This window comes from Hydra vulgaris, chromosome 06 (assembly GCF_038396675.1).
Source record: "Hydra vulgaris chromosome 06, alternate assembly HydraT2T_AEP".
In the NCBI taxonomy this organism is placed as follows: Eukaryota; Metazoa; Cnidaria; class Hydrozoa; order Anthoathecata; family Hydridae; genus Hydra; species Hydra vulgaris.
The window spans coordinates 25140164-25167608 of record NC_088925.1 but is presented as its reverse complement, the minus strand read 5'-3'; the positions used below and the strand labels follow the sequence as shown (position 1 = coordinate 25167608).

General features: G+C 28.8%; 1 protein-coding gene across 14 annotated transcripts in view; it reads left to right on the top strand.

Annotated features, from left to right (window-relative positions):
• The window catches only part of LOC100206390 (uncharacterized), a 74140-nt gene extending 49239 nt beyond the window's left edge, over window positions 1-24901 (top strand). For 9 of the 14 annotated variants that reach the window (XM_065799692.1, XM_065799691.1, XM_065799690.1 and 6 more), the window contains 24 exons: window positions 678-6590; window positions 9143-9241; window positions 9346-9498; window positions 10161-10274; window positions 10656-10943; window positions 11230-11478; window positions 12420-15053; window positions 15147-15596; window positions 15685-16026; window positions 16136-16516; window positions 16698-17654; window positions 17738-18043; window positions 18648-18947; window positions 19073-19390; window positions 19941-20101; window positions 20186-20306; window positions 20872-21138; window positions 21465-21794; window positions 22045-22356; window positions 22770-23078; window positions 23211-23540; window positions 23624-23920; window positions 24036-24509; window positions 24634-24901. In XM_065799692.1, the coding sequence (XP_065655764.1) occupies window positions 678-6590; window positions 9143-9241; window positions 9346-9498; window positions 10161-10274; window positions 10656-10943; window positions 11230-11478; window positions 12420-15053; window positions 15147-15596; window positions 15685-16026; window positions 16136-16516; window positions 16698-17654; window positions 17738-18043; window positions 18648-18947; window positions 19073-19390; window positions 19941-20101; window positions 20186-20306; window positions 20872-21138; window positions 21465-21794; window positions 22045-22356; window positions 22770-23078; window positions 23211-23540; window positions 23624-23920; window positions 24036-24509; window positions 24634-24696 (15168 nt within the window). In that variant the 3' untranslated portion in view covers window positions 24697-24901. The remainder of the gene's footprint in view (window positions 1-677; window positions 6591-9142; window positions 9242-9345; window positions 9499-10160; window positions 10275-10655; window positions 10944-11229; window positions 11479-12419; window positions 15054-15146; window positions 15597-15684; window positions 16027-16135; window positions 16517-16697; window positions 17655-17737; window positions 18044-18647; window positions 18948-19072; window positions 19391-19940; window positions 20102-20185; window positions 20307-20871; window positions 21139-21464; window positions 21795-22044; window positions 22357-22769; window positions 23079-23210; window positions 23541-23623; window positions 23921-24035; window positions 24510-24633) is intronic. The other 5 variants (XM_065799699.1, XM_065799698.1, XM_065799697.1 and 2 more) reach the window with 1 other exon arrangement.
• The last annotated feature ends 2544 nt before the right edge of the window (window positions 24902-27445 follow it).

Sequence of the window (27445 nt, the reverse complement as noted above, 5' to 3'; positions counted from 1 at the left end):
AAATTGACCTTAATGCTAAAGGTAGTTTTTCAATATAATTGTCAGATTTTGGGTATCGAAGATGCAGCTTTTTTAAATCATATGACTTGACGTGATTTAGAATAATATCCGCTGAAGCTCTGACAGTATATTTAGTCTTGCGAAATAATCTCATGAAGGTGATTTCATTAAAATTATTAGTGTGTAGGAAAACGTTAGTGTATAGGTCAATAAAATATGTCATTTTTAAATTTATTTAACAGTTTATTGCTATCTTTTTAATATAGGAGAAAGATGAAAATAATGCATAACATGCATTCCTTAAGTATAAGAAATGTATTAGTTTATAATTTGCTTTATATTTGCATAATTTGCTTCATCTCTCCTTGTTCCATGAAAATCATAAAGTTGTCTCCATTTTATAAGTCTATATTGACCATTTTTACTAAAATTTACATGACAAATTATAGACATTTCCTTTTATCTCTAACTTTCTCGCAGCAATTTAACTCAAAATATCAAAATAAATCTTTGTTTACCTCCACTAAATTTGCGCATGACATTTAACATGCATGGGCAACGTTTTGGCTGTATTCAGAGAATCGTGTAATCCTAAGCTATTTTTGCTATCAATTTCTTTTAAAATTCATTTTAAAAAATTGCTAATTGCTTGTAATGCTTTTATTTTTCTTAATTAGCGCTTGGCTAAAGTTCACAGTGGTATGCATAATTCTATTTTCAATTTTATTTTAAAATTAAACGAATCAAGTCTGCCTGAAGAGAATACCATTTTACTGAAAATTGTCAATGACGAAATGGACAGTTTTAATAACCAAAGTGATTACTCTGATATCAGTAGTTTAAAAAAATCTAAAAAATTTTTGATTGAGATTGTTTCAACAAGAAAATATAAAACGATCGATTTCTATAGCACATATTCAGAAATGATTTCAGAGTGTGGGTATCATACTTTCTTGTTGAAAGAATTGCCTAACCGGACAATCTTTAGGTATATAACAAACAACATCAGTGCAAGACACTTAGTGATTTGTGATCAAAAATTAAAATTAAAAGAGTCTTTAGGTAAAATGAAAGATTATGATTTAATAATTCCTTGCTTTATTTCTAATGATTGCGTTAGCAGATCTTTAGATAAAAAGTTGAAGAGTATGATATCCGTTTGGAAATCCAATGTCATGAAAAAACTTAAAGCTATGCCTCATTATCAATTAGAAAATAAATCTTTAAAAAATGCAGACGCAGAAAGAATATTCTACTTAAACCAAGCAACCCTTAATGAAGTAAGTAATACCATTAGGTTGATTGAAACAAACAATGGTTTGATCCAGAAAAGTAACATATTGGATTTACGCTCTTCGGATAAATATCTAGAATACATAACCTGCATTACCGAAATCGAAGAGCTTTATCATATTTGTGTGCATCGTCACGAAAAAATGAAGTTCTTATTAGAATCATGCATACACTTACATAGTGTTCAACAATTACTTTTATCTGGTCCGCAATTTTGGGAATGTTTCAAAAAACAAGCTGACGATATAGCTAAGCAAATTAAAATGTTTTGCTTTTTTAAAACTAATCTACAAAATACTTTAGTTGAGTTAGCTACCTTCGATATTTTCTCAGACTTCGCTGAAGGTTTACAAGAAATTATTACAACTACTCTACTTTCTATAGACAAAAAGCTAGCCGAGTTAAAGATTGCAAAAAAAACTGTCCAATTCAACATAAAGTTACTTGTCTACCTAAAAGAATTTGTTGAAGACTACTTGGAAGAGATAGACATGTCCGAGCAATACTTAAATGTTGAATATGAAGACTTTAGAAGTCTTACCACTTTAAAAGTTGTTTTAAGAACTGTTTCCTTAGCTATTACCGATCACAGGGCAAAATTGGACAAGATAGTGTGTTTAAGTAAGGAATTTAAAGGTGCATTACCCCCGTATGAAAGTTTAATGTTGTCAGGTTTTGTTCAAAGTTGCATTAATAAAACATATGAGATAGAGGATACTGTCATAATCAAAAATAAAGAAATTTCTATCTTGTTAGAATTTGAAGAGCATTTTAAATGGGTCGCAGAAAAAGGCTTGATGATGGCTGAAAGACTATTCATATTGTGTGAATCAGGTTGTGATGTTAATTTGTTTATTAAACATCTCCTTAAATATAAATATAATATTCAGTGTATAGTTAAGTTGCATGCAAAAGATACATTTTTGTGTCTTCCTGAACGAGACCGATTCAATTTGGATGTGATTTTTGCTAATGCAAAAAAAACATTCTTTATTTTGGCTGATTTGATTACTAAAAGGTTATACTTTCAAGGCTTTGCACTTTACACAAATAACTATTTTTTTTTACAAAGGAGTATTAATTACAAAAAGAATTTTTATAACCATAATCTTTCAAAAGTTTGTCTCATGGTAAATAATGAGAATGTCATTAATATGATAAAAATTCTTGACAGCGTAATATGTAATCATGGCTATCATACTGATCAAATGGCAACCAAAAAAATAAAAGTACGAAATGATATACAAAAAAACCCGATTGTTTTAAAACTTTCGCTCTTTATTTATTTTCGACATAATATCAAAAGTCTTGTTTCAAAAACCCAATTGAGTTGGTTGTTTAAAAAGCGCAACGTTAATGATGGAGAACTTCGATTGCTACATGGGACAACACAAATAATTAGCGATGAATCAATCAATTTTATTGACAATGAGTTAATTATTTTAACTGAGGTGCTTGAATTAAATAATAAAATGCGAGATAAAGTTAAAAACAAACTCAAAACTTTCTCTAATGGAAAATTTCTTCATATAAATGAAGCTACTAAACTGAACGAATGCCTTAATTTTTCCAGGTTTGACCCACTATTTATTAGAAATTACGAATTACTAAATATGAGAAAGGCAAAAACTTTTCAAAAAGAACTGGAGTTGTTTTATACTTTTAAAACTGTAAAGTGCGATTTAATTAATGATCTGATAACAAATAACTTTTTTATAATTATTGGAAGCAATAAAATTTTCTGCGAATTAAGTATGTTACGCTTATTTTTAAACAACAGCTTTGATGACATCAGAAAACTTTTTTTCAATTTTAATATTTGCGCTCAAGGCAAAAATATCAAATCCTGTGATCGAGGCAAAAACAAACAACTACTATATAAATGTAAAAAACACGTTTTAAGATCCAAGCAAGATATTAGTAATGATCGAACTCTTCTCTATGGAAAAAGAATAAAGTTTGATCACGCAAAAAAAAGTTTGGGGATAGCAAAAGATCGAATGAATGAAGATTTTGATTTGAGATTGATTGAAAAGTTTCGTTTCATGAGTCCACAAGACAGTTTAAAAAGGAAATCTCTGAAAAGATTTTTTACACTAAAGGAGAGGTTTTTTGAAGAGTTCTGTGCGACGGATGTTTTTTTGAATAAAATAAGAATCTTTTATAAAAAAGGAATTCAAGATTTGAAAGTTACATTAAATCGATATACAACGTTTAAACAGTATAGAAATAATTTGCAAAATAAAGTTTTAAGCGCCATCAACAACATAAAAAATGTAATAGTGGAATCAAATAAGTATTGTAGTTCTATATATCTTGATGAGAAAATATTTTTTATTGTTCATTTGAGATATATTTATTTACGTCAAACTGAAACATCAGAAATTATTGAACGGTTTTTTAGTTTTATCAAAAATCGTTTAAAAACGTTCTTGAACGATGTAAAAAGTATGGGGCTATTGACAGCGCAAGGTTTCGTAGAACGCTATTTTAAAGACTTTGATGACCTAAAAGATATGGTGAATAGTAAAAAATACTTTTTAAAGTCTATCAGTGCTCAAATTGAGGGAATTTCATTACCAAAACAAAATTCTAGTATTTTATTTGGTTTGTTAGCTGAATGTGATACGTCACTATGCAACACCGCTAGTAAAATGGAATGCATTCTTCAACAGTTCGATTTCCATCGCGAACGTTTAATTTTTTTTCATGCGGCTACAGATTCTTTATTTTTTAATTTTGATCTAATCGAGAACGTTCTAAGAAGTATATCATCCTTCGAATCTTCCTCAAACCTTTTAAAGGAATTGAAAAAAAAATTTAACGATCAATTCGACTTTATAAATATGTTGTTAAGTATGTCGTTTGTTGTTCCCAGAACAGAAATAAGTCAAGTGGCAAATAAAAAAAAAAAAGTACGCGAAAAAGTTGAAATGTTACAATTTATTTTCATTCGTATAGAAGCAATCTACGAAAATTGTGTACTGCGAAGCAATCAAAAATTCGAAAAGTCTACGAAGCCGAAAAGTAAATATTTCATGTTTAAAAACAAATGTGTTAAAAATTTAATCAATGGTAATTCACCAGAATACGGAAAGGAAACACAAGTTGCTCAAGCTGTCGCTGATACCAACGACAATCATGCGGTAGGTGTTTACATGAACGATGACGCAGATAATCAAGCTGCATGTGATAAAAAAATGCCTAAGATAAATGCGTTGCTAAGTGAGTCAAGCAAATGTTTACTATTTTTTCGACGCTGGGAATGTGAAGACCAACATAAAAGTATTGTTTTAGATCTACACGAAAATACATATGGTATTAATGAAGAGCGCATGAAATATCATGTTAAAATATCTAAATCGGTTTTTTATAATGAAAAAACTAATAGATTTCCGAATGTGAAAAATCAAACACATATTCAAAAAAATGATATTTCTTGCGAAAAATTTTTCTTAACATTTGAATGCGCTTACAAAATAAAACATTTCCATTCTTTCATAAAAGAATGTTTTCTATTTTCACCCGTAACTGAAAACAGACTTATTAATTATTATGCAGGCTTTACTGACACATGTAATTTTTCGGCTTACCGCAGTCAACCTTTTAATGACACATATAGTTTATCGATTTACCACAGGCAATCTCATTTTACAAAGAAACAGAAATTTGCAAAAAATGGATTTAAATTAAAAGTGTTAAACAAAACGTTTATTAGACAGTTAGACCCGGATACCTTATTTCCGATCACAACTACGTGTGGTCCATATGCAATTAAAAGTAATTGTGTATTTGAAATCATAAATAGCCGCATATGCTTAAAAAAGCATAAAAGTAAAAAATTAGACTTTGAAGAAATAAAAAATAAAAAAGAATTAAAATTTTCAGGAAATCTAAGAGAACAATTTTCGTGTGGATTAAACTCGAATAAATACAACAACATTCAAATAAACGAGTTACTCGGCACTAAAACTCCTATTCAGAAATTCGCAGATGGTTTTGCAGCAGATGTGGTATGTATTCAAGCATGGTTACTTCAAAATGAAAGCATTTTTCGCAAAGAGAACTTTTTGAATGAAGTAAACAAACTTTTACATCTTTACCGGTCACGAAAAGACGGCAATACCTATGTGCATCATTTATTAAAAAACAAATTCAGTATTTTAACGGAGTTACCCGGCATTAAGCAAGAACATTGCAATGTTTCATTGACGGAGTTACCCGGCATTAAGCAAGAACAAGTCCAATGTTTCATTGATGGAGTTCTACAGTGGAATGAAATATTAAACATATCAAACAAAGAAAGCCTTAGTGAAAAACAAAAGATTTTTCTAAATCAAGTAATTAATTATATTGGAATTGACTTGTCTAAAATGCTTGAGCTGGAAGCTAATCTAAACAATGTTTCTTTAAAACGTTCTATGCGTGATATATTATCCCAAGCAGAAAAACTTAATCGTGTTGTTGATAGTCTTTCATTGGGTGATAAAATAGCACTTGGTACAGTGCAAGAAGTTTGTATTGTTAAAGAAGCGATTATAAATGCATCATTGGCATTCACTGAACTACTAAAGTGCAATGATAGCTTATATATGCGCCGACACAAAATTGAACATGTGGATTGCTATAAAGAATACGCTACGCAATCCAATAGCGTCATTCTTCCGCATTGCTGTACCTTAGAAATATCCCAACGAGCTTGTGAGAGCGAGTTAAAAGATGTTTCCTGTAATAACCCTTTGATGCAGGAAGATTTAGAAATAGTTCAGAATCAGTGTAAAAATGAAATAACCAAATTCTTTGAAATAGAAGACATACCCGACGCTACAGATCATTATTTGGTTCAACATACGAAGGAACGTCTAAGTTCAATTGATAATGAACTAGATATTACATTTGGAACTGATTTGGAAGAAGATTTTTTTTTCTATGATTTTGAAGATAAAATTATTTTGCAAGATACTAGCATAGAGAAAGTATTTAGCGATGATTCGGAGTTTTTATGTTCTCCAAATAAGAAACAAATAATCGATGAGGGAGATTCGATTTCTTTTTATTCTTCTAATTGTAACAAACATTTTAATCTTAGATATAAACTTGATTTTGATAATTGTGAAAAAAAAGTGAATAAAAATGATGCAAGAAGAAGCAGCACGAGAAAAGAGTGTTTAGCCAATTCTTTATTTGAATCAATTGCAAACAGTTTTGAGGAAACTTCATTTGAATCGGCTTTTAAAGTTGGTGCGTTGTTTGACAATTCTCACGAATTGATTTTCCAAACAAATGAAGATTTTGAGGTATTTTTTTATTGACAGTTCTACTTTTGCTTTACTTTTTGTTTTATAGGACTGCCTAAAAAAATGGTTTCCTGCCTGTCAAAAATTAAAACTTTTGCGATTGATGTGTCCGTATAAAGTATGATAAATAAAGTCTGAATTATGTTTATATTGTATCGATAACAGGGTTTAAGAATATTTTTTGTAAAAAATGAATTTCTTCGCTTTAAAAAAATACAGCTCCTTGTTTCGCGCTATTAATTTTTTTTTATACATCTTTTTTACCGTTTTCTAAACCATGTCCTTTAACTTAAGTCAAAACGTAGTTTATCTACTTATTTACTTTGAATATTAAGAGGCTTGGTTTTATTATTTACTCTCTTTTGAATAAAAAATACTAGGTTCTATTAATCTGTTGCTTCAAAGCAAAATTGATAAATAACTTTTAATTATACGCAGAGCCGTGGCTTGGCTACCCCACGCTCCAATTTGGGATGATCATCGAATTTAGAGGGCCTTTTTGCAAATTTAAGTTTTATTAAAATTTTGGGCCCCCAATGACTGGGCCTCCGATCCACTAACCACGATACTGGGTATACGTTTAGTTACATTACATGAGGAGCCCATCTGCAAAACGCGCAAAAAGTCACAAAAATAAAAATTTTGATTTAATTCTATTTTCACATTCTATATACTGAAATCTATTATCTATTTAAATATTAGATCAATTAAAAAAATTTTGGTCCTAAAAATAGACAAAGAAAAAACAATTTCTGTTGATGCGCAACTAAAAGTAGTTAAGTTTTTCGATGTTTTCTCAAAATCAGTTTACTCAAACTTTGTGAATGGGCTCATATGAAAGTTGTATTATAATAAAGAATATGTATAAAAAATTTTTTTATTTAAACAATTGCTTTTAAGATTAAGTCTATTTTTGATATTTTTGATTTTTATAGTTTAATTTGAACTTGAAATTTGAGTTTGAAAATATCTTCTCTTTTACAAAATATTTAACTTCATAAATCAAAAAAGTACATGCAAAAAAGTAAAATTTTCATGTTTTTCCAATATACTGAAAAGTAGAAAATAACTTTATTTAAGCCACTAAGAGCTCTAAACTTGAATAAGTTTAAATATTTAAGGAAGCTTTAAATTTTTAAAAAGCTCCATAATTTAGTTGTCTCAACGCATTTGCTATGGGTCAACGCAACTAAATAGATACGTCAGTTAAAACAATATGTCGTTATTGGGCTAAAAAAGGTTTATTTTTGACCGTATGTGAGCATTGTGTTAAAACATTTTTGGCTGTTTATCGGGACAAGTTGGCATTACGTTACGTCATTACGTTAGGCCACTTTTTGTATTAAATTGTAGATGTTAAGTTAGCTCAATGCAACATTAGGATTATCATTACAGTTATTTACGAGTAGTAAGCCACCTTAATCTCAGATTGCGCCTGCACCGTAAATATTTTATTAATTTAGCGTTACGCATAGTTTAGTGCAACAATTTTGATTTATATATATATATATATATATATATATATATATATATATATATATATATAAATATATATATATATATATATATATATATATATATATATATATATATATATATATATCAATCTATATCGATTCGTGCTGAAAAATGCAGTGATGACTAACTTTTCAAATTAAAGTTGAGGCTGTGCTGTTAGGAAGTAATAACACCCGGTTTTAGGAAACTTATTTGAAATTAACATCAATGCAATAAAAAGAAATCAGTTAAAATAATGATCAATTAAACATGATGTGGTTTTAAATTACAATAAGTAACTATTTATTGTAACATAATTTCGAAAAGTTTGTTTACTATTTTTTTTTAATGTGAAAAATATCAAATTAAACATTTATTAAGAATGGATATTTAATTTATAATTTGAATGGATATTTAATTTATAAATATATTTTTAAACATTTAATACGCCAAAATATATTGAGTAAACTAGTAAATTTCAAGGCGTTTAATTTTTGATCTGACCGCCCTAATTTAAGGAGTTTATCATAGGATTCAAATTTAAATTTAAAATAATATAAATAAAATTTTATTTTACAAATTATACCATTGAATAATGCTCTTTTCAGAAATATTTAATTTTTTTTTAAAGTAAAAGTATTACTTTATCATAATGTATAATAATTAATGTTAAAGTTTTTTTAAGGTTTTATATTTTTATTTTTTCATAAATAAATAAACGTCGGTTTTTTTGGCATCACTATTGCTATATTTGAAAAATGAATAAGAATTTGAAGACTGCTAATTATATTTGAATCATATAAACATAATGATAAATTATAAATTATATATGTTCACAATTATTTCATATAAAAAATGTTCAGAGGAGGTCAAAAATTGTTTTTATAAGCACGTTAGTAACCGCGGACTGTTATTGGCTTTCTAAATAATATAAAAAAATAAGATTTAATGTTAATACTCTGTTTAAAATTTATATTCTTTAATATTTTAATTTTTGTTTATATGTGTCTATATTGTGTTGAATTTGAATTAATAATAGTTTGCCGTTGATTTAGCCAATGGGAATCTTTGAGCCAGATTTAAGCGACTGTAGCAACGCTCGATTTAATATTGAGAAACTTCCGCCTTATTCACTGCAACCATCAAGCGGAAAGGTTTTTTTATTTTTAGTAATCAACATTTTTTCAGTCACTAACGCTTTTTTTAATCATCTTTTAATTTTTCAAATAATAAACAAACGGTTTTTGAATTTAAATAGGAAATAAACAAAATGCATTACTCTGAAAGAACTAACAAGCTCTTACGCAGTGCTCAAGACCAACTTTATGAAAATCTCTCTACATGTTTATCCGACGGAGCTACTGAATTTGATGTTTTTGAAAAAATATCGGACGAAAATAATAATACGAAGGTAAAAGATAACAAATGCAAAAATTTAAATTATTAAGAAATGTTTAAGTTAGAATTAATTATTGAATTTCGCTAGTTTTTAATTTTTTTGTTTTGTTTTGAGAAGCAGTTTCATACGCTAAATAGAGTGTGGTGAGCAGTTGATTTGGATCAACCTCAGGCTACTTTGTGCAGCCACACTATCTAACTATTCAATGATCACTGATACTCGATATTTTTATATGTATATATATATATATATATATATATATATATATATATTTATATATATATATATATATATATATATATATATATATATATATATATATATATATATATATATATATATATTATTCATTATATGTATATATTATATAAATATATATATATATATATATATATATATATATATATATATATATATATATATTATTCATTATATGTATATATTATATAAATATATATATATATATATATATATATATATATATATATATATATATATATATATATATATATATATATATATATATTATTCATTATATGTATATATTATATAAATATATATATATATATATATATATACATATATATATATATATATATATATATATATATGTATATATATATATATATATATATATATATATATATATGTGTGTGTGTGTTTGATGTTTATAGATTGAGAAGTATGGTAAATTAAAATGCAGTATTGAAAGTTTGAACGCAGAGCTTAAGGAATTTTTTAAAACCCTAGAAGATGGTAACATCAGCTATTTACCCAACTTTTGTCAAGTATGCATTTGCAGTCTTTAAAATCGTTATATTACAATCAATAATTCTCTCAGTAAACTCTTACAGTAAACTCTGTAACCCAGGGCCGACGACGCCGGGGTGGCCAGGGGGCGCATGCCTCCCACTTTTTTTCTAAAAGACCTTTTTTTTTTTTTTTTTAAAGAAAGTTTAAGATAAAGGGGACTTTTTTAGAAATTGACGATTGTGTCCCTCCACTTTGAAACCCGTGTCGTCGGCCCTGTAACCTCGTTATCTTATAATTAATATCTTGGATTTTGACATTATTTTAGATATATGCATTTACAGTAACCTCGTTATATTACAACCAATATCTCCAAGTTTAACATTATTTTAAATATAATTTTTTTAATATTTTTTAAGAGCTGGAGTATTATATCCTCATTGTACCGTCAGGTTAGCAACAGTAAACACGAATTTAGTGCAAAATCAAAAAAGTGCGGAACAAAAGACCTTCAAAAAATGTTACATTCCATTGAACAAAATCTTTTTGAAGCCTGTGTACTTTGCGAATCACATTTGCTACCTATGGTTGCTGGTATTTATTCAAATTTAATAGTAATCTCGGCGTCATTTGAACAAATAGAGGACCAGTTTCAAACTTACGACACATTGTTTGTTGTGGAAAAAGATGAAATCAATAACATAGTGGTAATTTAATTTTTATTTTACTGGGATAAATTAAAAAAAATTTTTTTTTCAAATTGTTTTCTATAACATTAAAACTAGTTAACAAATTTTTTAATGATAAAGTTTTGCTTTCTTTTTACGTTACGATAGATGTTTGCATAATTACAACGTACAAAAAAAAACAACGTTTGTTTTAATATCTGGATAATAGTTTTATTTTGTTTACATTGTGTTTACATTTAAGTATTTTGTTTAATAAAGTTGAACGACTTAATAAAAAATATTTTTTATTTACTTTGTTACTTAGAAGTTTAACGAAAATGTTCAAAAATATATCGATAACGCGTTGATCCTCGTAAACATTTGGAGACAGTTAGAGATACACGAAGTAATTTTTGATAAAATTATTGGTAGTGTTTTATTCTTATGCTACCGAATAGATTCTCTTCTTGAAAATTTGCTTTCTAAGCAACTTTTTGTCGAAGACGAGTATATGCAGAATGTCCAAGACTTACACGCAGAAGTTGCATATATATCGAGTTTATCTGTTTGTGAGGTAAATTTAAAAATAATTAACTAATAACGCCCTATTTAATTTAACTATAAACTTAAGTTTTAATACTTTTTAACAAAAAATATTGCATTAAATAAAAAACGAACAGAGCTGGGCGTTGACGCTTCAAATATTTGAAAGCGCTTTCAATCCTTTGAATAAATTGATACCGCCAAAATAGTTATAACGCTTTTTTTGTAACTTTTTTTCCTTTTCCAAACATCATACTTTGCCGCCTAGGATAAGGGGTATTTTGTAACGGGGTTTTAAAAAACTACTTCGAACATATATTTAAGTAGCTGACCGATTAAAAACTGCCTTTGACGTAATGGATCAAAAAACCGCAATATACTTAAGTATTACGTACATGAAAGCAGTGACGTCACTAGGGGTGCCGGCCGCACCGGGTGACACCATCACGACCTAACACAGAAGGGTGACAACAAAATGAAAAAATCCAAATATGACAGAACTGCTCATTAGCAATGAAAATCGCCCAAAACGGAAATACGTTTGGCTTTTTCTTTGTGGTATTTTAGTGGCAAACGCATATTGTTGCAACATAATTAATATTGATATAATAGTTTATTATATAAAATAAAAACAATGTAAATATATCTAAAAATTAAATTTCATTAGATAGAATAATGATAGTATAACCTTTGAAGTGATCCGTCGTAGCGGACTCTGGGATAGGCGTAACCCAGCGTTAAACTATTTTTACTTAACCCTCATTGAGTTAAGCAAGGTTGAGTTGTGGTTTCATTCCGCTACTTCTTCCACAACCTTGTTGCCAAATGGAGAGATCACTTAGCAAAAGAGCAGACCGAATTGCGTTACCATCCAGCTCTGTAGATGAATACATAATAAGCAAATTACTTTTAATAAGTAAATAATAAATTGTAAATATGTTTAAAGATGGTTTTTCTTTCAATTTAATTTAGTTATCGGAAACTCTTTTGGAGTCTCATTTCAAACAGTTATTTCGTCTTCAGTCAAGAGTAGAGTTGCATAAAAATCTTGACTTGGCACCAGAGATGTTACTAACTATTCAGCGTGCTCTAGAAGCTATCAAACTGAATATACATAAAAACCGCGATCACCCTTCTTCTGCTCCTTCTTCTCCTGCTCAACAAAAATTAATCAATGTAAAGCCCCAATCTCATGATTTAGCAGATTTTAAAGGATACAAAGGTAAATCTCGAAGAAATACCCCATTGAATGAAAAAAAAAACTATAATAACGCAATACACACCAAAAATGGCGTCTCCTCATTTCACTTCAAACCTTTTTATATACCTAATGATGACTATGAAATGAATTGCGTTTTAGTAGAAAACTTTTGTGATGACTCGGAGGCATCTTGCAATTCTAAAAATAATGGACTTCTATTAAACGATAGTTCAAATGTCAGTTGGGCTTCTTTCGTTAATATTGTCGAAAACAGTGAAAGTAAATTTTCTGAGCCAAGTTCATTTAGTGATTCATTAGAAACATTAGATGCACCTTTATCACTGGATAAAGGTGTATCTATTACACCACTAACAGAAATAAATAGCGAAAATATACCGTATACTGTAGAATGTACTGATATATCATTGGATTGGGATTTTGTAGATGATGTTGATTCGTTTCAAATCAATCTCTCTACTTCAGAAAATCAAAAAAGTCAAAGTTTTGAAAATCAAAAACAATTTTTACCGAGTCTAAGTTTAGATTTGAGCGAAATAAAATTTAAATGCCACGAGCAAGAAGTACTACCAGATTCTTTGTACACACTAAAAACATGTCAAGTTATTATGGAACCTGATGATGATGTGAACACTAAAGGTGAAACTTTGCCTGCTTCCTATTCAGTTAAAAGCCTAAATAAACCTTTTAAGAGTTTTAATCAAAAATCTAATGAGACTTCTACTCATTCCTTAGAAGTTTCAGAACATTTTAAGCCTAATAAGGAAACAAATTGTTATGTAATTAATCATGATCATTCTGAGATCGAAGTAAGATCATTCGAAGTAGCAACTATTACATTTGTTGAAGATGTTTTAGCGTCTTCAGTTTTAAATGTCGTAAATCTTAAACCTGATATGACTGGGTCTCTAATAAATGCTGAACCTGATGGTCCTCTTGAAAATGCCAATCTGGTTGAGTCTTTTAAAACGAATGAAACCTTGAACTTAATTCAAGATGAATCCTTAATTTCTTTTAATAGTTTATTGCCACACACCTGCCCTATCGATATTTTTCTTAAGTTACCGGAACTTGAACAAACCGTTAACGAAGAGAAAAACTCTGAAGAAACAGATACTTATAAAGTTGAGGAAACTACACTGAAAAATCATATTCAAAGTGCGGACACTATTTTAACGGTAGAAAGTGCGGACGCTATTTTAACGGTAGAAAATAATCATTTATCAACAAAAGTTATTGAAGTCATAGATGATTCCAATCACAAAGATTTTGATAAAATACTCCTGGCTCAGATGTACAATCAAGTTTCTCAACCTTTATCTCCAAAATTAGTTTCAGAATTGCCAGATTCTGTCAGTTTCCATCCGGATAATTTAGTCGTTCAAAGTTGTAAATTTTCTATTATAAGTAATGAGTTTAGTGAGCCAACAGAAAGTGCAGTTGTAAGTAACGACTTTAGCGAGCCAACAAAAAGTGTAATTATAAATTGTTTGCAAACACACAAATCTTGTTTAAATAAATCTAAAGAAAGTCAAAAGAGTCGCGATTTTTCAATTCTTGAAGAGTTAGAAGACAGTTTAAGCAATGAAGTTGTCGGTATAAAAAGTGAAGTGAGTTCCAATATTGACGGAAAGCCCATTTTTTATGCCAACTCTGTTGATAGTATTTGTGTTGATGAATGTAATACTGAGTGTGGGGATGATTTAGGGCGCCCTTTGATTTTACCTTCACTAAACCAATCAGTTTCAAGAATTGAAAACCTGAAACATGCTAAAGTTAATATAAACGTAATCGCCATGGATTTTACTGTGTCTTGTTCCGCCGACACTATTGCTACACCTTATGTTTCTTCGTATAATATTACTGATCAAGATATGAATTTATATGTAGAACTCACGAAAGCAGAAGAAATGCAAGAAATTGACCAACTTTTTAAAAACGCCACTTTAGAATTGCAAAACAGTTTAAATACTAGTATGAAATGCATTCCAGACTCAGCGGAAGAGCAATCGACAGCTTTGCAATACAAATACGAATCGCTTACTTTGCCCCGAGCTTCATCTCCTATATCAATGGCAAACTGTTTAGTTAAAACAGTTCAGACAAAAGAAATATTGAATAATTTTGAAGATTTTGAAGACGAACGAAGTTTTTTATCCACTAATGATTCTTCTTTTTATGTAAGTTTGCTAATGAAGCAAGAAATAGGTTATCCAATCGATAATAATTTTGCAGATCAACCTTATAAAAACCTAGCTGATCCAATGCTCAACGAGTTTGAACAAAAGGCACAAATTTGTATGGAATCCATGATTCATATTTCAAACATGATGAGTATACAGTCGCAGAACGAAGTAGACGATGAGAATTATTTTATGACTAAGCTGGTTGGTGGAATTTTAGTCTTAAAATGAACAACTTTTAAATAGTTTTTTTTAGATTACTATTTTGTAACCATTTTTGTTTCATTTTTTATTTAGAAACTTCTCTCATACTTTGGGTTTCAGCAATCAAACAATGATTCTTTGAACATTATCGGTAAACAAATTCAAGAAGCATACGGTGTTGAATTAAAAGATCGAATTCAAGAGAAGCTTGACGTGGTAAACATTTATTGGAAAGACCTGCAAGACAAAGCTATATATGTAGAATGTATGAATTCGAAAGGCTTAAGATCTGCTCAAGACGAAGATGTTTCTAACCAGTTATCGAACAAAAGAGTACCATCAAATGATAGAACTTTGAACGAGTTTAATGGCTTCGCCGAATCATGGCAACAGGTGGATGATTACCAAATACAATTTGCCAAGATATTTTTTTTATTGACTTCATATAATAACCGACTGGCAATTGAGAATATTGAAAGGGAAGAAAAAACGAGGACGGAGACAGACGTAGAAAAGCTGAAAAATGATTATTACTCAGCCCAAGTAAGTCGAGTATAAGTTATCAAATGATCAATGCCTTTATTTTAACTGTTGATGAGTATTATATTTTTGTTACTTTCTACTTTTTTAGTATTTAATATTCGACATGTGTTCGCAAGTTAGCCTTTTAGAAAAACTTGGGCAGATTTACCATGAAATAGAAAGTCCAAGCGATTTGCTAAAATATCATCACACTCATATATTTGATTTTTGGGAGCATATTCTTCATAAAGTTGCTTCAAAAACGGAAGAGCTCTACAAGTTTTTGAAAACTGAAAGTCGCCAAAAAGAACTTTCAAACAACCACGATTTGTGTCGAAGATGGCTTTTTGAACTTGAATCATGTCTTAATGACACCAAAGATTTGCTTTTGCTGCAACCGAGCGATTTCAAATGCGAAACCATAAAAAAGACGTTTGCATATTTAGCAAAAGTAAGACTTATTACAGATTTTAATTCTTTATTTTATTTTTGTTTATAACATAATTTATAAATAAGGTTCGAAAATAAAAAATCAAAATTGTGTATTGTTCTGTTTTTAGACTCTCGAAACAAACTTGAGAATGGTTAAATTAATAACGCTCAACCAAAGTGCTAATGTAGACAAATGCTCAGATCTTTATCTCGATGTTATCCATATTATGCAGTTCGATCCAAATATCGTGAATACCTTAGAAACACAAATGTCACAAAATAAATTTATACCATCTATCATATCATCTCCAGAATTTTTTATCTTATCTAATTGTCGTAATCAAAAATATAGTTTAGTCCATGGAATTTCCTTTTTTGAAAAGGAAATGGAATCGTTTCTAACTTATTTATCAGAAATCATTAAAACTGTAGAAGCAGCGCAAGTTGATATTGCTAGCGATATTGCAAGCAATTCAACTACTATAATAGCTAACATAACGCGTTTTCAGGTGAATTAGAATTTGTACTGCGGGTCATTCTTGTTTTTAATTAGAAAAAATTTCAAATTCATTGTTTGCTAAAAAAAACAAAAACAAAAATGGAGCAAAACAAATTGTACTCATAATTTTTATGTTTTTCTCAAATTTATCTTTATATCTTCTTTTTTAATTTATCTTTTCGGTTATTTAGACATTCTTACAGAACATCAAGATAAAAGAATTACCATTAAAACATGTGTACTTCGAGTTACAAAAGTTGAATCCGGAGTTAGATGAAAGGTACGCAAAAATGATTGAAAAAAGTGAAAAAGCGTATCAAAAGTGTTTAGCTATACTTCAAACTCTCGTTTGTGTTTTTTTACTTATCAAATCGGTAAATAAGCAACAGAAACACTTGATTACTTGGCTTCTAAAGTTCGAGAAGCATTTAGAATATTTAATAAGCAAACCAGAACGATGTATAGACGATGCTATGAGAAAGCTAGTTAATATCTCAAATATTGCTCGACGTTTCCATGTTAAATCCGCTACTAAAAACAAGGCGATTGAAGACACAAATCGTCTTAGTGACTTACGAAACGACGCAAACAAACAAGATTTTGTTTTTAAAATATCAGATGATTGGAATCGTATTGAAAAACTTCTTGAAAAGGAAAAAAACAGACTAGATTCTCTGACCTCCAATTGGAAAGAGTTAAAATTTTTAGCTCAAAATCTTGAGCAAGATGTGGCAAGATTTTTGTTAACTGTTGATACTAGCATAGAACACATAACTGTTGAACATATAACACTAGAACGTGAGCTGTTAATGAAAGTTAAAAAACAATTAAGAAAGAAAGAGAAAGTTAGAGAACAACTTAAAGTGCTTCGTGAAAAAATTGTTACGCACATACTGGAAAACTCATGTTCTGTAATCGATGAAAGGCTTTCCGCCATAGACTCTATGTGGTTTGAATTACAGTCGAAAATATCCGACAGGCTGAGAATTTTATCAGATGTAAAAAACAAAATAGAATGGATTGAGATTAGCGAGGCTATGCGAGAAGTTACTAAATGCATAAGCAGTAGCGAGGAGTTAATGGAAATATACGCGTCACCGATATCTCTTGCTCCTCGCGAAATCGAAGAGGGATTATTACTACTCTCCGTAAGAAAATTCTTGAATGTTTTCAATAAAGTATGAAAAATAATCTTCAAAATAATTTTGTTTTTTCAAAACTTATTTTTTAGGACTCTTTAATTAAACTCGAAAAAGTGCAACCAATTATACATAGATTGGATAACTACGACATATTGTTGATGAAAGATAATTTTCATGAACAATTTATTCTAATTAACGATAAGTACGAATTGCTGTGCAAAAATATTAACGAGCGATTGAATTTGCTCAAAATTTACCTTGAAAATATACGCGCTCATGAAAATTTTATTATTGAATGTGAAAAACAGTTAGATGAGTTAAATACCGTAATAGACAAAATAAAACATCTGACTTTCACCGATACGTATAACGATGAATACAAGGAACAACTTAAGGTAAATTCACTTTTCACTAATAAACTTCTCTGAAAATATTCGGGTTTTCTAAATAACAATTCAGTTTTTAAATTTTATTGTTTCCACGTGCTTTCCAATGAAAATAATAAATAACATTTTTTCAAGCTAAACTAAAAATGTGCTTTTTAATAATTATTATGGAATAATTAAAATAATTAGCTTTTTAGAATTCATTCAGGGGCGGTTCTATAAACAAACGTTAAAGAAGGACGGAGGAAGGAGGATGAAGGTGGGGGGGGGGGGGGGGGGGGGGGGCGGGAGAAGCAAGTTGTGAAAGTGTTTTCTTTGTGCCATTTTTTTTTTTTTTTTTTGCTTCAAGTTTGTCTTTCTGACTTCCTTACTTATTGAAAACATTGCTGCCTATTTATTAAGCTGACAATCTTAAAATTTTGCTAAATTTATTGACAAGCATTTAAAATGGGGCTCCTATCTCTCCCATTAGGAACCGTCCCTGATTGATCTTTGATCCTATCTGTAAATATCTCAATAAAGAATTATATTACTATTACTTTTGTAATTTTTTACGTCTTCATAGATTTTTTTACGTCTTCATAGATTTGTTTACGTCTTCATACTTTCATAGATTACAGACGAAGCCATTAGAAATATTTCAAATCGTATACACGATGTTGAGTCTGAAACTGAAAATCGAATCATTACCGACTTTACAAGAGCTAGGATCAATGTGTTAAATGATCGACTGAAATCATCAAAGTTAAAATTTTTAGAAATCGATGCTAAAGCAAAAAGTTACTCTGAATACGGAACATTGAATAATGAACTATCAAATGTTGAAGATTTTTTGAATGAATCTAAACTTTTTTTGAGCAGCTTAATGGGTGCAAACATATACGATTTACCTTTCCTATCTAAACGCTTTAAGGTTTGTCTATTATTATTTTTATTGTTATTATTATAATTACTACTAATAGTATTACTGGTAATATTTTGTTGTTAAATATCTAAAATCTCAACAAAACAAGTTTTGTATGATATGAATTTTTTTAGGAAATTCAACGTGAGTTACCTCGTAAGCTTGCGTATCTAGAAAATTTAAAAGAAAAGTTAACAAGCACAGAACATTCTGATACCGGAAACAATCTATTATTTTTAAATGAAACACTTACAGACGAGATGCGAAAGTTTGGCGTTTTATTGGATAAAAAACAGAACGATTTTGAAATTGCTGTTTCTTCTATACGTCAGTTTGAATTAGATTATAACGAGTTGGAAAAGTGGCTTAATGAAAAGGAAATGGAATATGACAGTTTACTAAAGCATGCACATTTATCATCTGATATTGACAAAGTTATAGATAGCTGCAAGGTAATGCAGTGGCACGCATGGGGAGGGGTGATTGTTAAAAGGGCAATTCAGAGAAGCAACTCGAGCGAATGGTTCAAACAAAAATCGGGCAATATTTTTTAAAAATTCAAGATAATTTTAAGTATATCCATTAGGAAAGTAAGGATATGAATTTATGAAGCAACAATATTAAGTTTTCAAATGCAATCTGTAAGAAGAGGAAATCTGTAGGATGTAAAGAAGAGGAAATCTGTAGGATTATAAAAAATTAGTTCCTTAACAATGATTGCGAACAAAATTTTGCAGTTTAAATTTTTAGGACTTTCTTTAAAGCGTTTGTACAAACACATTGCCATAGCTAGTGTTTTGGTTTTTTTTTGCGCCATAAAGAACCATTAAAATTAACTCTCAAAATTAAATTATTGTTAAAAACAATCCCTGAACTTCTTCTAGACCTAATTTTAATTTAAAACATTAGGAAACCCTTGTTGTTAGGGTAAAAAACCTAACTTATTGTTACGGTGAAAAAAAGATTTTGAAACATATTTTTAACTATTTTTTTTATTATTAGAAGCTGCAAGCAGACCTTCCAGTATTTTCGACTTTCTCCTCTAGTATGACATCTTTACTGTCTAATAACAACTTAAGCAGCAGCTTTGCTGAAATAAGTTTAAACCAGTTGAATGTAAGATTTGACGTGTTACAGGAGCAAACGAATCTTCTTTGTAAAAAGTAAGTTGCTTCTATCATTATTAAGTATCCTTTTATTAGTTGTTTTACTTTTATTTTTACGACTTTTTATTGTGTTTTTTTTAGGTTTTGTCAAATAAAGCAGAATTATTCTTCCATCATTAAACTTTTTGAAAAAACGTCTTCATTTGTTGAAAGTTGTAAGGCTCAAACACTTGACTATGAAGAATATTCTTTTTCTGTGCAGGTTTGTAGTATCTGAATGTTTACATATTATTTTTTAATACTTAAAACTTGTTTCTACTTAGTTTGCCATGATTAATTTTTTAAGAGGCATGCAATCTCTCTATTTCCCAAAATCCGGAAGATCAGAATTAGATTCAATATCAACATAGGCCATGTTTCAGTTTGTTAGAGTTGATCAGAGCGACTGAATTTTGACAATATTTTTATGCCGAAAAATGCTCTTTTTAACGATATTGTCAACCATAGGCACATAAGTGAAAATCAAAAAAAAATTTTGCGCATTTTATTTGTTTTTAATAGTGGGGTAAATATTAATTTTAAGAAGCAAAAACATTTGTAATAGTTAGCAAATTAAATTTGCAAAAAGTTGTAAAAGTTTTATTCTTTATACTCGTGGAGCTGAAATGTTGAGTATCACTGGTTCTGAGTCTCTGGCATATAATTTTTAACTATTTATTTAGAAACTAATATACTCTAAGGAATTGGGACGAATATTTAAGGTCTAGAAAAAATTGTCTTGTTCAATCTTTTTTGTATACTGATAATTTTTTGACATTTAATTTCAGTCTAATTTACCCCAGTGCATTGAAATGCAAAAAGAATTACAAGAAATATTAAAATTACACGACCTAGATAGCTACATTGAAGTGCAAGCGAGTACATGTCTTGAAAAAATTGAAACTACGTATTCACAGTTGACAAAAGAGCTTCTTATCATTGAACAAGTTAATAAACTATTAACGTCATTTGAAGTTGAATTCAAAAAAGTTCTTGCAGACATTGAGCTATTGAATGAACTTATCCAGAAAAACCATTCCATTGATAAAGTTCAGGTTATAAATGTTTATATTTTTATTATAATGTTTAAATTAATTGCGTAAAAATAAATACGTCTATATTTCTCTCTCTCTCTCTCTCTCTCTCTCTCTCTCTCTCTTTCTCTCTCTCTCTCTCTCTCTCTCTCTCTCTCTCTCTCTCTCTCTATATATATATATATATATATATATATATATATATATATATATATATATATATAGTTTTTTACTTTTTTACTAATTTATTATTGCTCTGTTCTTTAAGAACATTGAGCACTCTATTTGTAAAATACACTAACATAATTTACATATATATATATATATATATATATATATATATATAGGATTTAAAAGAAAATGTTAATCGAAAGTCTGAAAGCATACACGAAGTAAATAAAAATATAATGAATTTGATAAGAGATGCAATATGGGCCTCGGATATTCGATGTCGACAGGATACGTGCATGTCATCGTTAATAAAAAAACTTAACCAAATACTCATTTCGGATGAACAAAATAATAAGCAACATTTGGAGCATTTGATTGATGCAGATGAATCAGCTAAAACTATCTTGATTTGGCTAGAAGACGCGGAGGCAAAGTTAATAGATATGGGAAATCGAATAAAATTGTCAAATGTTGCTATTTTAAAAGCATGTTTTGAAGAATTAAAGGCATTATTTTTTTTTATTTTTTTATAAAACTCATTTTGTTTTTATTTTCTAACTTATTAAATGATTATTTGAAAAGTTAATCAAATTTTAATTTAATAAAGTTCAACATTTTTTAATTTTTATAAGTTTTTATTTGCTCTTGTTATTTACCGCTATATAAACACAAATAGTTTCTAAAGCTGATTATTTTATTATTAATTTGGTTTTAATTTTATATTTTATTACAAATTTCAAACGATTATTTGTTTAGAATCTTAAATCTGAGAAACTACAACACCAAAAAATATACAACGATTTAATGAGACAACTCAACGACACGCACGAATCAACTGAGCTTGAAAAAATTAATCCGGTGATATCTATACAAGGATTGTGGTCTAAAGTAGAAAAATTAATAAGCAGGTGTTTTGATGACATAAAAGAGGTATTGTTGATATGGGCAGAATATACGGAAACCATAAAGGGATTGATATTTTGGTTAAGATCAAGTGAAAACATAATTAAACAGCCTCTTCATAAATTGTCTGCAAAACAATTGAACAATGAGTTTTTTGTATTACAGGTGTGATTTTTTTTCTTTATCAATTACATTTATTACCGGTGTAACAATGTACCAAATATATTTGAAATTTATTGTTAAACATTTTGAAACAATATGCCACAGAAAAATTTCTCTGGGTAACATAATTACTGCAGTAGTTTGTTGTAATTTATATGTCGTAATGTGTATTGAAAAATGTGTCGCGCCTATATTACATGTATTGTAAAATATTTCAGAGAGCTAGAAACACTTGCGAAAATTTTTTAAAGAGGTAGTAGAATGATAAGTTATATTCTGTAGAACAGTTAATGTTTACTTTGTGAAAAAATCTAGTAGGCTGTTGCTCTCTTTCTCGCACATATTTGATATTAAACACTTGCTATAGATTTCTTTATATTTGTTAGATATATTTTTCAATTAAACGTAATGTTTAGAAAATATCAAATGAGTACGATGCTCGCCATGCTTCTCAAACAACTCTGAAACCACTTGTGGCACGCTTATCCAAGTTAACATTGCATGAAGATAAGTTATTATTAAAGCAACAACTTACGTGTTTCAATCAACTTTGGGCAGCCACAAAATCTTCTTTAAATAAAAAGAAAGTTGAGATTGAAAAACTCATTGATTGGTTAAAATCATTTTCTCATCAAAAAAAGATTATACTTGCGTGGCTAGAAGAAGTTGAAAATTCAATTTTTTTAAGTGTCAGTCCGGATAAACATAGAGGGGGAACTCTTCAGGTCTAGTAACAAAAAAATAATAAATAACAAAAAAATAATTAATAACAAAAAAACGTTAAAATAAAATAATTGTTTTTAATTTTTTTGTAAACTAAGCTTTATGTAATTTACATATTTTGTTATAAAATATAGATAAACAAATCTGATGTTATTCGTTATGATAAAGTTCGTGAACAACTAAAGCTTATTGCAGTAAAAATAATCAGTCATGCTCCAGCATGTGAATTTTCAGAGGATATCAATTGTTTTACTGTTGAGTTAGATAATCGATGGCGATCATTATGTGAAAAGTTAGGTCTTGCTTACCAAGGAGTCGAAGAAGCGTTATTTTTATTAAAGTTACTGGAAGAAATGCTAAATATGTTAGAGAAATGGCTTCACAACATCACCAAAAGAATTGAACAAATCGAACTTTATACTTGTAACATCGATAGCATGCATATTTACATACAAAACCTTGAGGTAGAATTTTCTTAATGAAATAATTAACTAACTGCAACCAATTATTACATTTCTCTATCATCCATAATCTCTCTCTCATTTAGGTGATGATTAACGAGTTTTTTAACAGAGAAAAAGATTTTGTTTCAGTTTGTGAACTATGTAAAAAAATTCAAAAATCTCCCGAGGCCTGCTCTTATGCAGAAGATTTAAAAGTTCTTCTTGAGTGTAGTGAAGGATTCAAAATTAAATGGCATGGAATTCGTGAAAAGTGTCGTATGTATAAAACAATTTTAGAAAACCGCGAAGACGTATACCGTCAATGGGAAAACACAGCAGATACTATCAAAGTTTGGCTCGTCCAACGTACTATCAACAATAGCACTATTGCAAATGTCCAAGTAAAATTTGATGTTACAGTTAAAAATGTTTTTACCATAACTTTGTTCTCACTTTTTGATTTGTATATTCTAATTACTAATATAATTGATTTTAATTGTTTTATTATCGTTTTAGACATACGACACAGATAACTATAGAGTTTTGGATTTGTTTAATCAGCTTAAAAACTGCCGTAATTATCTACTTCGCAATAACTGTGACAATAGCTCGCTTAAAATTTCAAAAACAACAGAAGAAATAAGCGAAAGCTTGTATTGTGTAAACTCTTTGTATTTAACATTTCAATGTTCATCAAATGATATAAATAATAATATTTCTAATAGCGACAATAAATGTCAAGACAATTACGTCAAATACCTTAAGACGGAGCAGGAAGTTGAAAACTGGCTTTGTGAAATAGAAATTCAAATGATTCAACTGAGACCATATATTTTTGAGCAAGATGAAAAGGCATTATTTGACATAAGAAGAATTAAAGACGAGATGGAAAAAAAATCTTCTATCGTTGAGGAATTAAACTTGCAAACTGAAACAATTAATGGGTTTGTTGAAGAAAACGTAATGGAAATCAACCATAGATATCAAAAGGTAATTAAACATGCAGTTAAAAAGTATGTGATTTATAATTTCATTATAGTTTAATGAAAAAAGTTTATTTGCAATAAAAATAATTGTATTTGACTACTTCATTATTTCTTAAATTACATTTTAGGCATTGAAGGATTTAAAATTGTGGATTTCAAATTATGACAATGACCCTGACCTAACCTCCTAAGACATTTCTTTAAAACGTTGGATATAGCTCCACTGGTGTTTAATACTTTTAGTTCAGCTTTCTGTTGATATAAAGTTACGATTTTTAGTTGTTAAAGCTAAAATATCTGTTCTAACAGATATTGTTATCGTCCATCTGTTGATGGAAAAATATTTATGCTTAAAGCAATTTAATATTGGGAAATTAATAAATTTATTTATTGACAGTTGTCATATTTTTTATGTTTTTTTTTTTCAAGTTCTTAAGTGTATATTAAGTGAACACAAACACTTAACTTGTATTTGTTGTTCAAGATTTACGTCATTCAGGTGTTAAATGGGTTTGTACTATTATTAAAATATATTTTTTTAATTGTTTTAAAAAAGCACCCTTATTATAACTATACAATAACCATAATGTTGCTGTTGTGACCACGTTGCATTGGTTACAGACTTCAGAAAAAAATGGTTTGCAATTCAATTCCTGCTTTTTATTTTTGGCAATTACTGAAATGTTTCCGTAACAAAGTTTTTTAACATTTTTTATCATCATTTAAATGTTTACAAACACTAGAAAGAATATAAGTTTTTTACACAGAAGTAAAAAATCTTTTTAATAGATGACGATATATCTATGACAAGATTACTAAAGGAGCATCACCACCACCAAAGAAGCAAAAATAAATTTGATTCGAAATCTTAGCCACCTTTATTTATGCTTTATTTAAGTCTTGTCACCATAACTTAATGCTTTCTTTGAAAAAGTTTACGGTATCCTTTAAGAACTGATGCTGAACCATTTTTGTCAATTATCTATGATCAAACCAAGCACGAAAATATGAAATTCTTCTTATGACTTTAATTGTGACACTATATCGTCCGAATTAACGCGCTAATTTGTACAGCTACCATATATTTAACACCTCAACAAAAGGATGCCGACAAAATCACCAGATAAAACATCAATTAATCACCAGATAAAACACCAATTTTTCAAATAAATTCCTCATCTGTTCTAATATCAACATTTTTAAGGTCCTTAACTTCTTTTAGTAATAGTAGAAGTGGCAATAAATACCAATGATATTTCCACAAAAGTATAATTCTCTAAAAGATTTAAAATTGTAAATTCTTTCTAATTTTTTTTGAATATTTATAATAATTTAATAAACCATAATACTTTAATTATTTCACTAGAAACTTTAACGTTATTTTATTCATTATGGTGGTACCTATATAATCAAAGTAAGTTTTTGTTTATTAAAATTTAATTTCTTTGAAAGAGGGAACAGAATGTAACAAAAAAAAGTTTTGCTCCCTTTCCAAAAATGTATCAATGACCTCCTAGGGGTTTATATTTAGTGAAGATACTCTCCAAAATGGGGTTCACTTCAAACACAATTACTCCTGAGTAAAAGCTCTTTTTAATTTCAAACTTTGTAGACTTATGGATGCTACCTGTATCTAGTATGTGAGTTTTTTCTAATATAAAATCGTGCTTCCACTAAAATTTATGCTTCAAAACAACTATATTTTTTAAAAAAAATTTTAAACCTCTGATCTTAATTTTAAAAATATATATACTTACAAGTACAATATTTATTTGAACAAAACTCAGCTACTAGCAGTACACTTGATGAATAAATCCTGAAAGTTTCAAGCAGTTACCACTCGTATTTCTTAAGTTATTATGTTTGTCGTGCTAAAATTTCCTTAGAAAACGATATGCTAGAAAATCAAAAATAAAGAATTAAAATTTATTTTTTAACTAAAATCCTCTTTAAAAAAACTTTCACCTCCCTCTTTATGTAACACCTTATCTAATAAATCTTTCTCTTTAGCCTTTAGTCGTTTTCATTTTGCATATGCCTTATCTGATGCTTTATTATTTGAACTTTGAGTATTGCGTCGGTTAACTTAATCAGAAATAATGTTAAAACAGACACCGCTCTGTATTCCAAGTTACTCAAGTAGTTTGGCAATCTTTATTGAATTGAAGTATAGTACTTTTAACACATAACTTTAAATCTGACTGTTCTACAAATACTTGTTTAGGATATTTCATTCAGATGATATCATTAGAATTTTGTGTTCCCCCACGTATGCACTTGCTCAGAAGCTCTGCATTTAAAAGTTCTTAAAAAATCTTTTTTAATATAGGAAACATCCACATTGGTAAATTACTCTGAGTTTGAAAAATTCGTGCAATAATAAAGGATAGCACCTATTGAATTTTTCATTGTATAAATCTTTCCATCATTTGTACATATTAATTCAAGTAAAAAATTAGTAAATGAATTATTAGTTGTTCGTCAATTATCCTTTTTCACCAAAAACATTTTGTTTTTATATATATTGCATAACATTTATTATTCACAATATTTACCAATTTTCTACAACCACGACCACCAACACCCTTTCTTGTGTTATTTTCTACGACCACCAACACCCTTCCTTGTGTTATTTAGAAGATTTTTCATATTTTAACTTTATTATTTTACTATAATTTAAATAAAATATTAAATAATTTCAATTTATTATTAGAAACCAATAGACAGTTAAAACAAAATTACTAAGAAAACATTAAAAAAGCAAAAGTGATAAATGTCATCAGGTTTTCAAGGACTTTTAGGCTCATAAAAATGAATAAATAATGGTTGCTAAGGCCGTTGCTACAAAAAAAATCAAACTTACCTGTATAAAATTGTCAGTATTGTTAAAAGTATAAATAAACTGTTCAAAAAAATTATTCCACGTGAAAAAGAATTAAA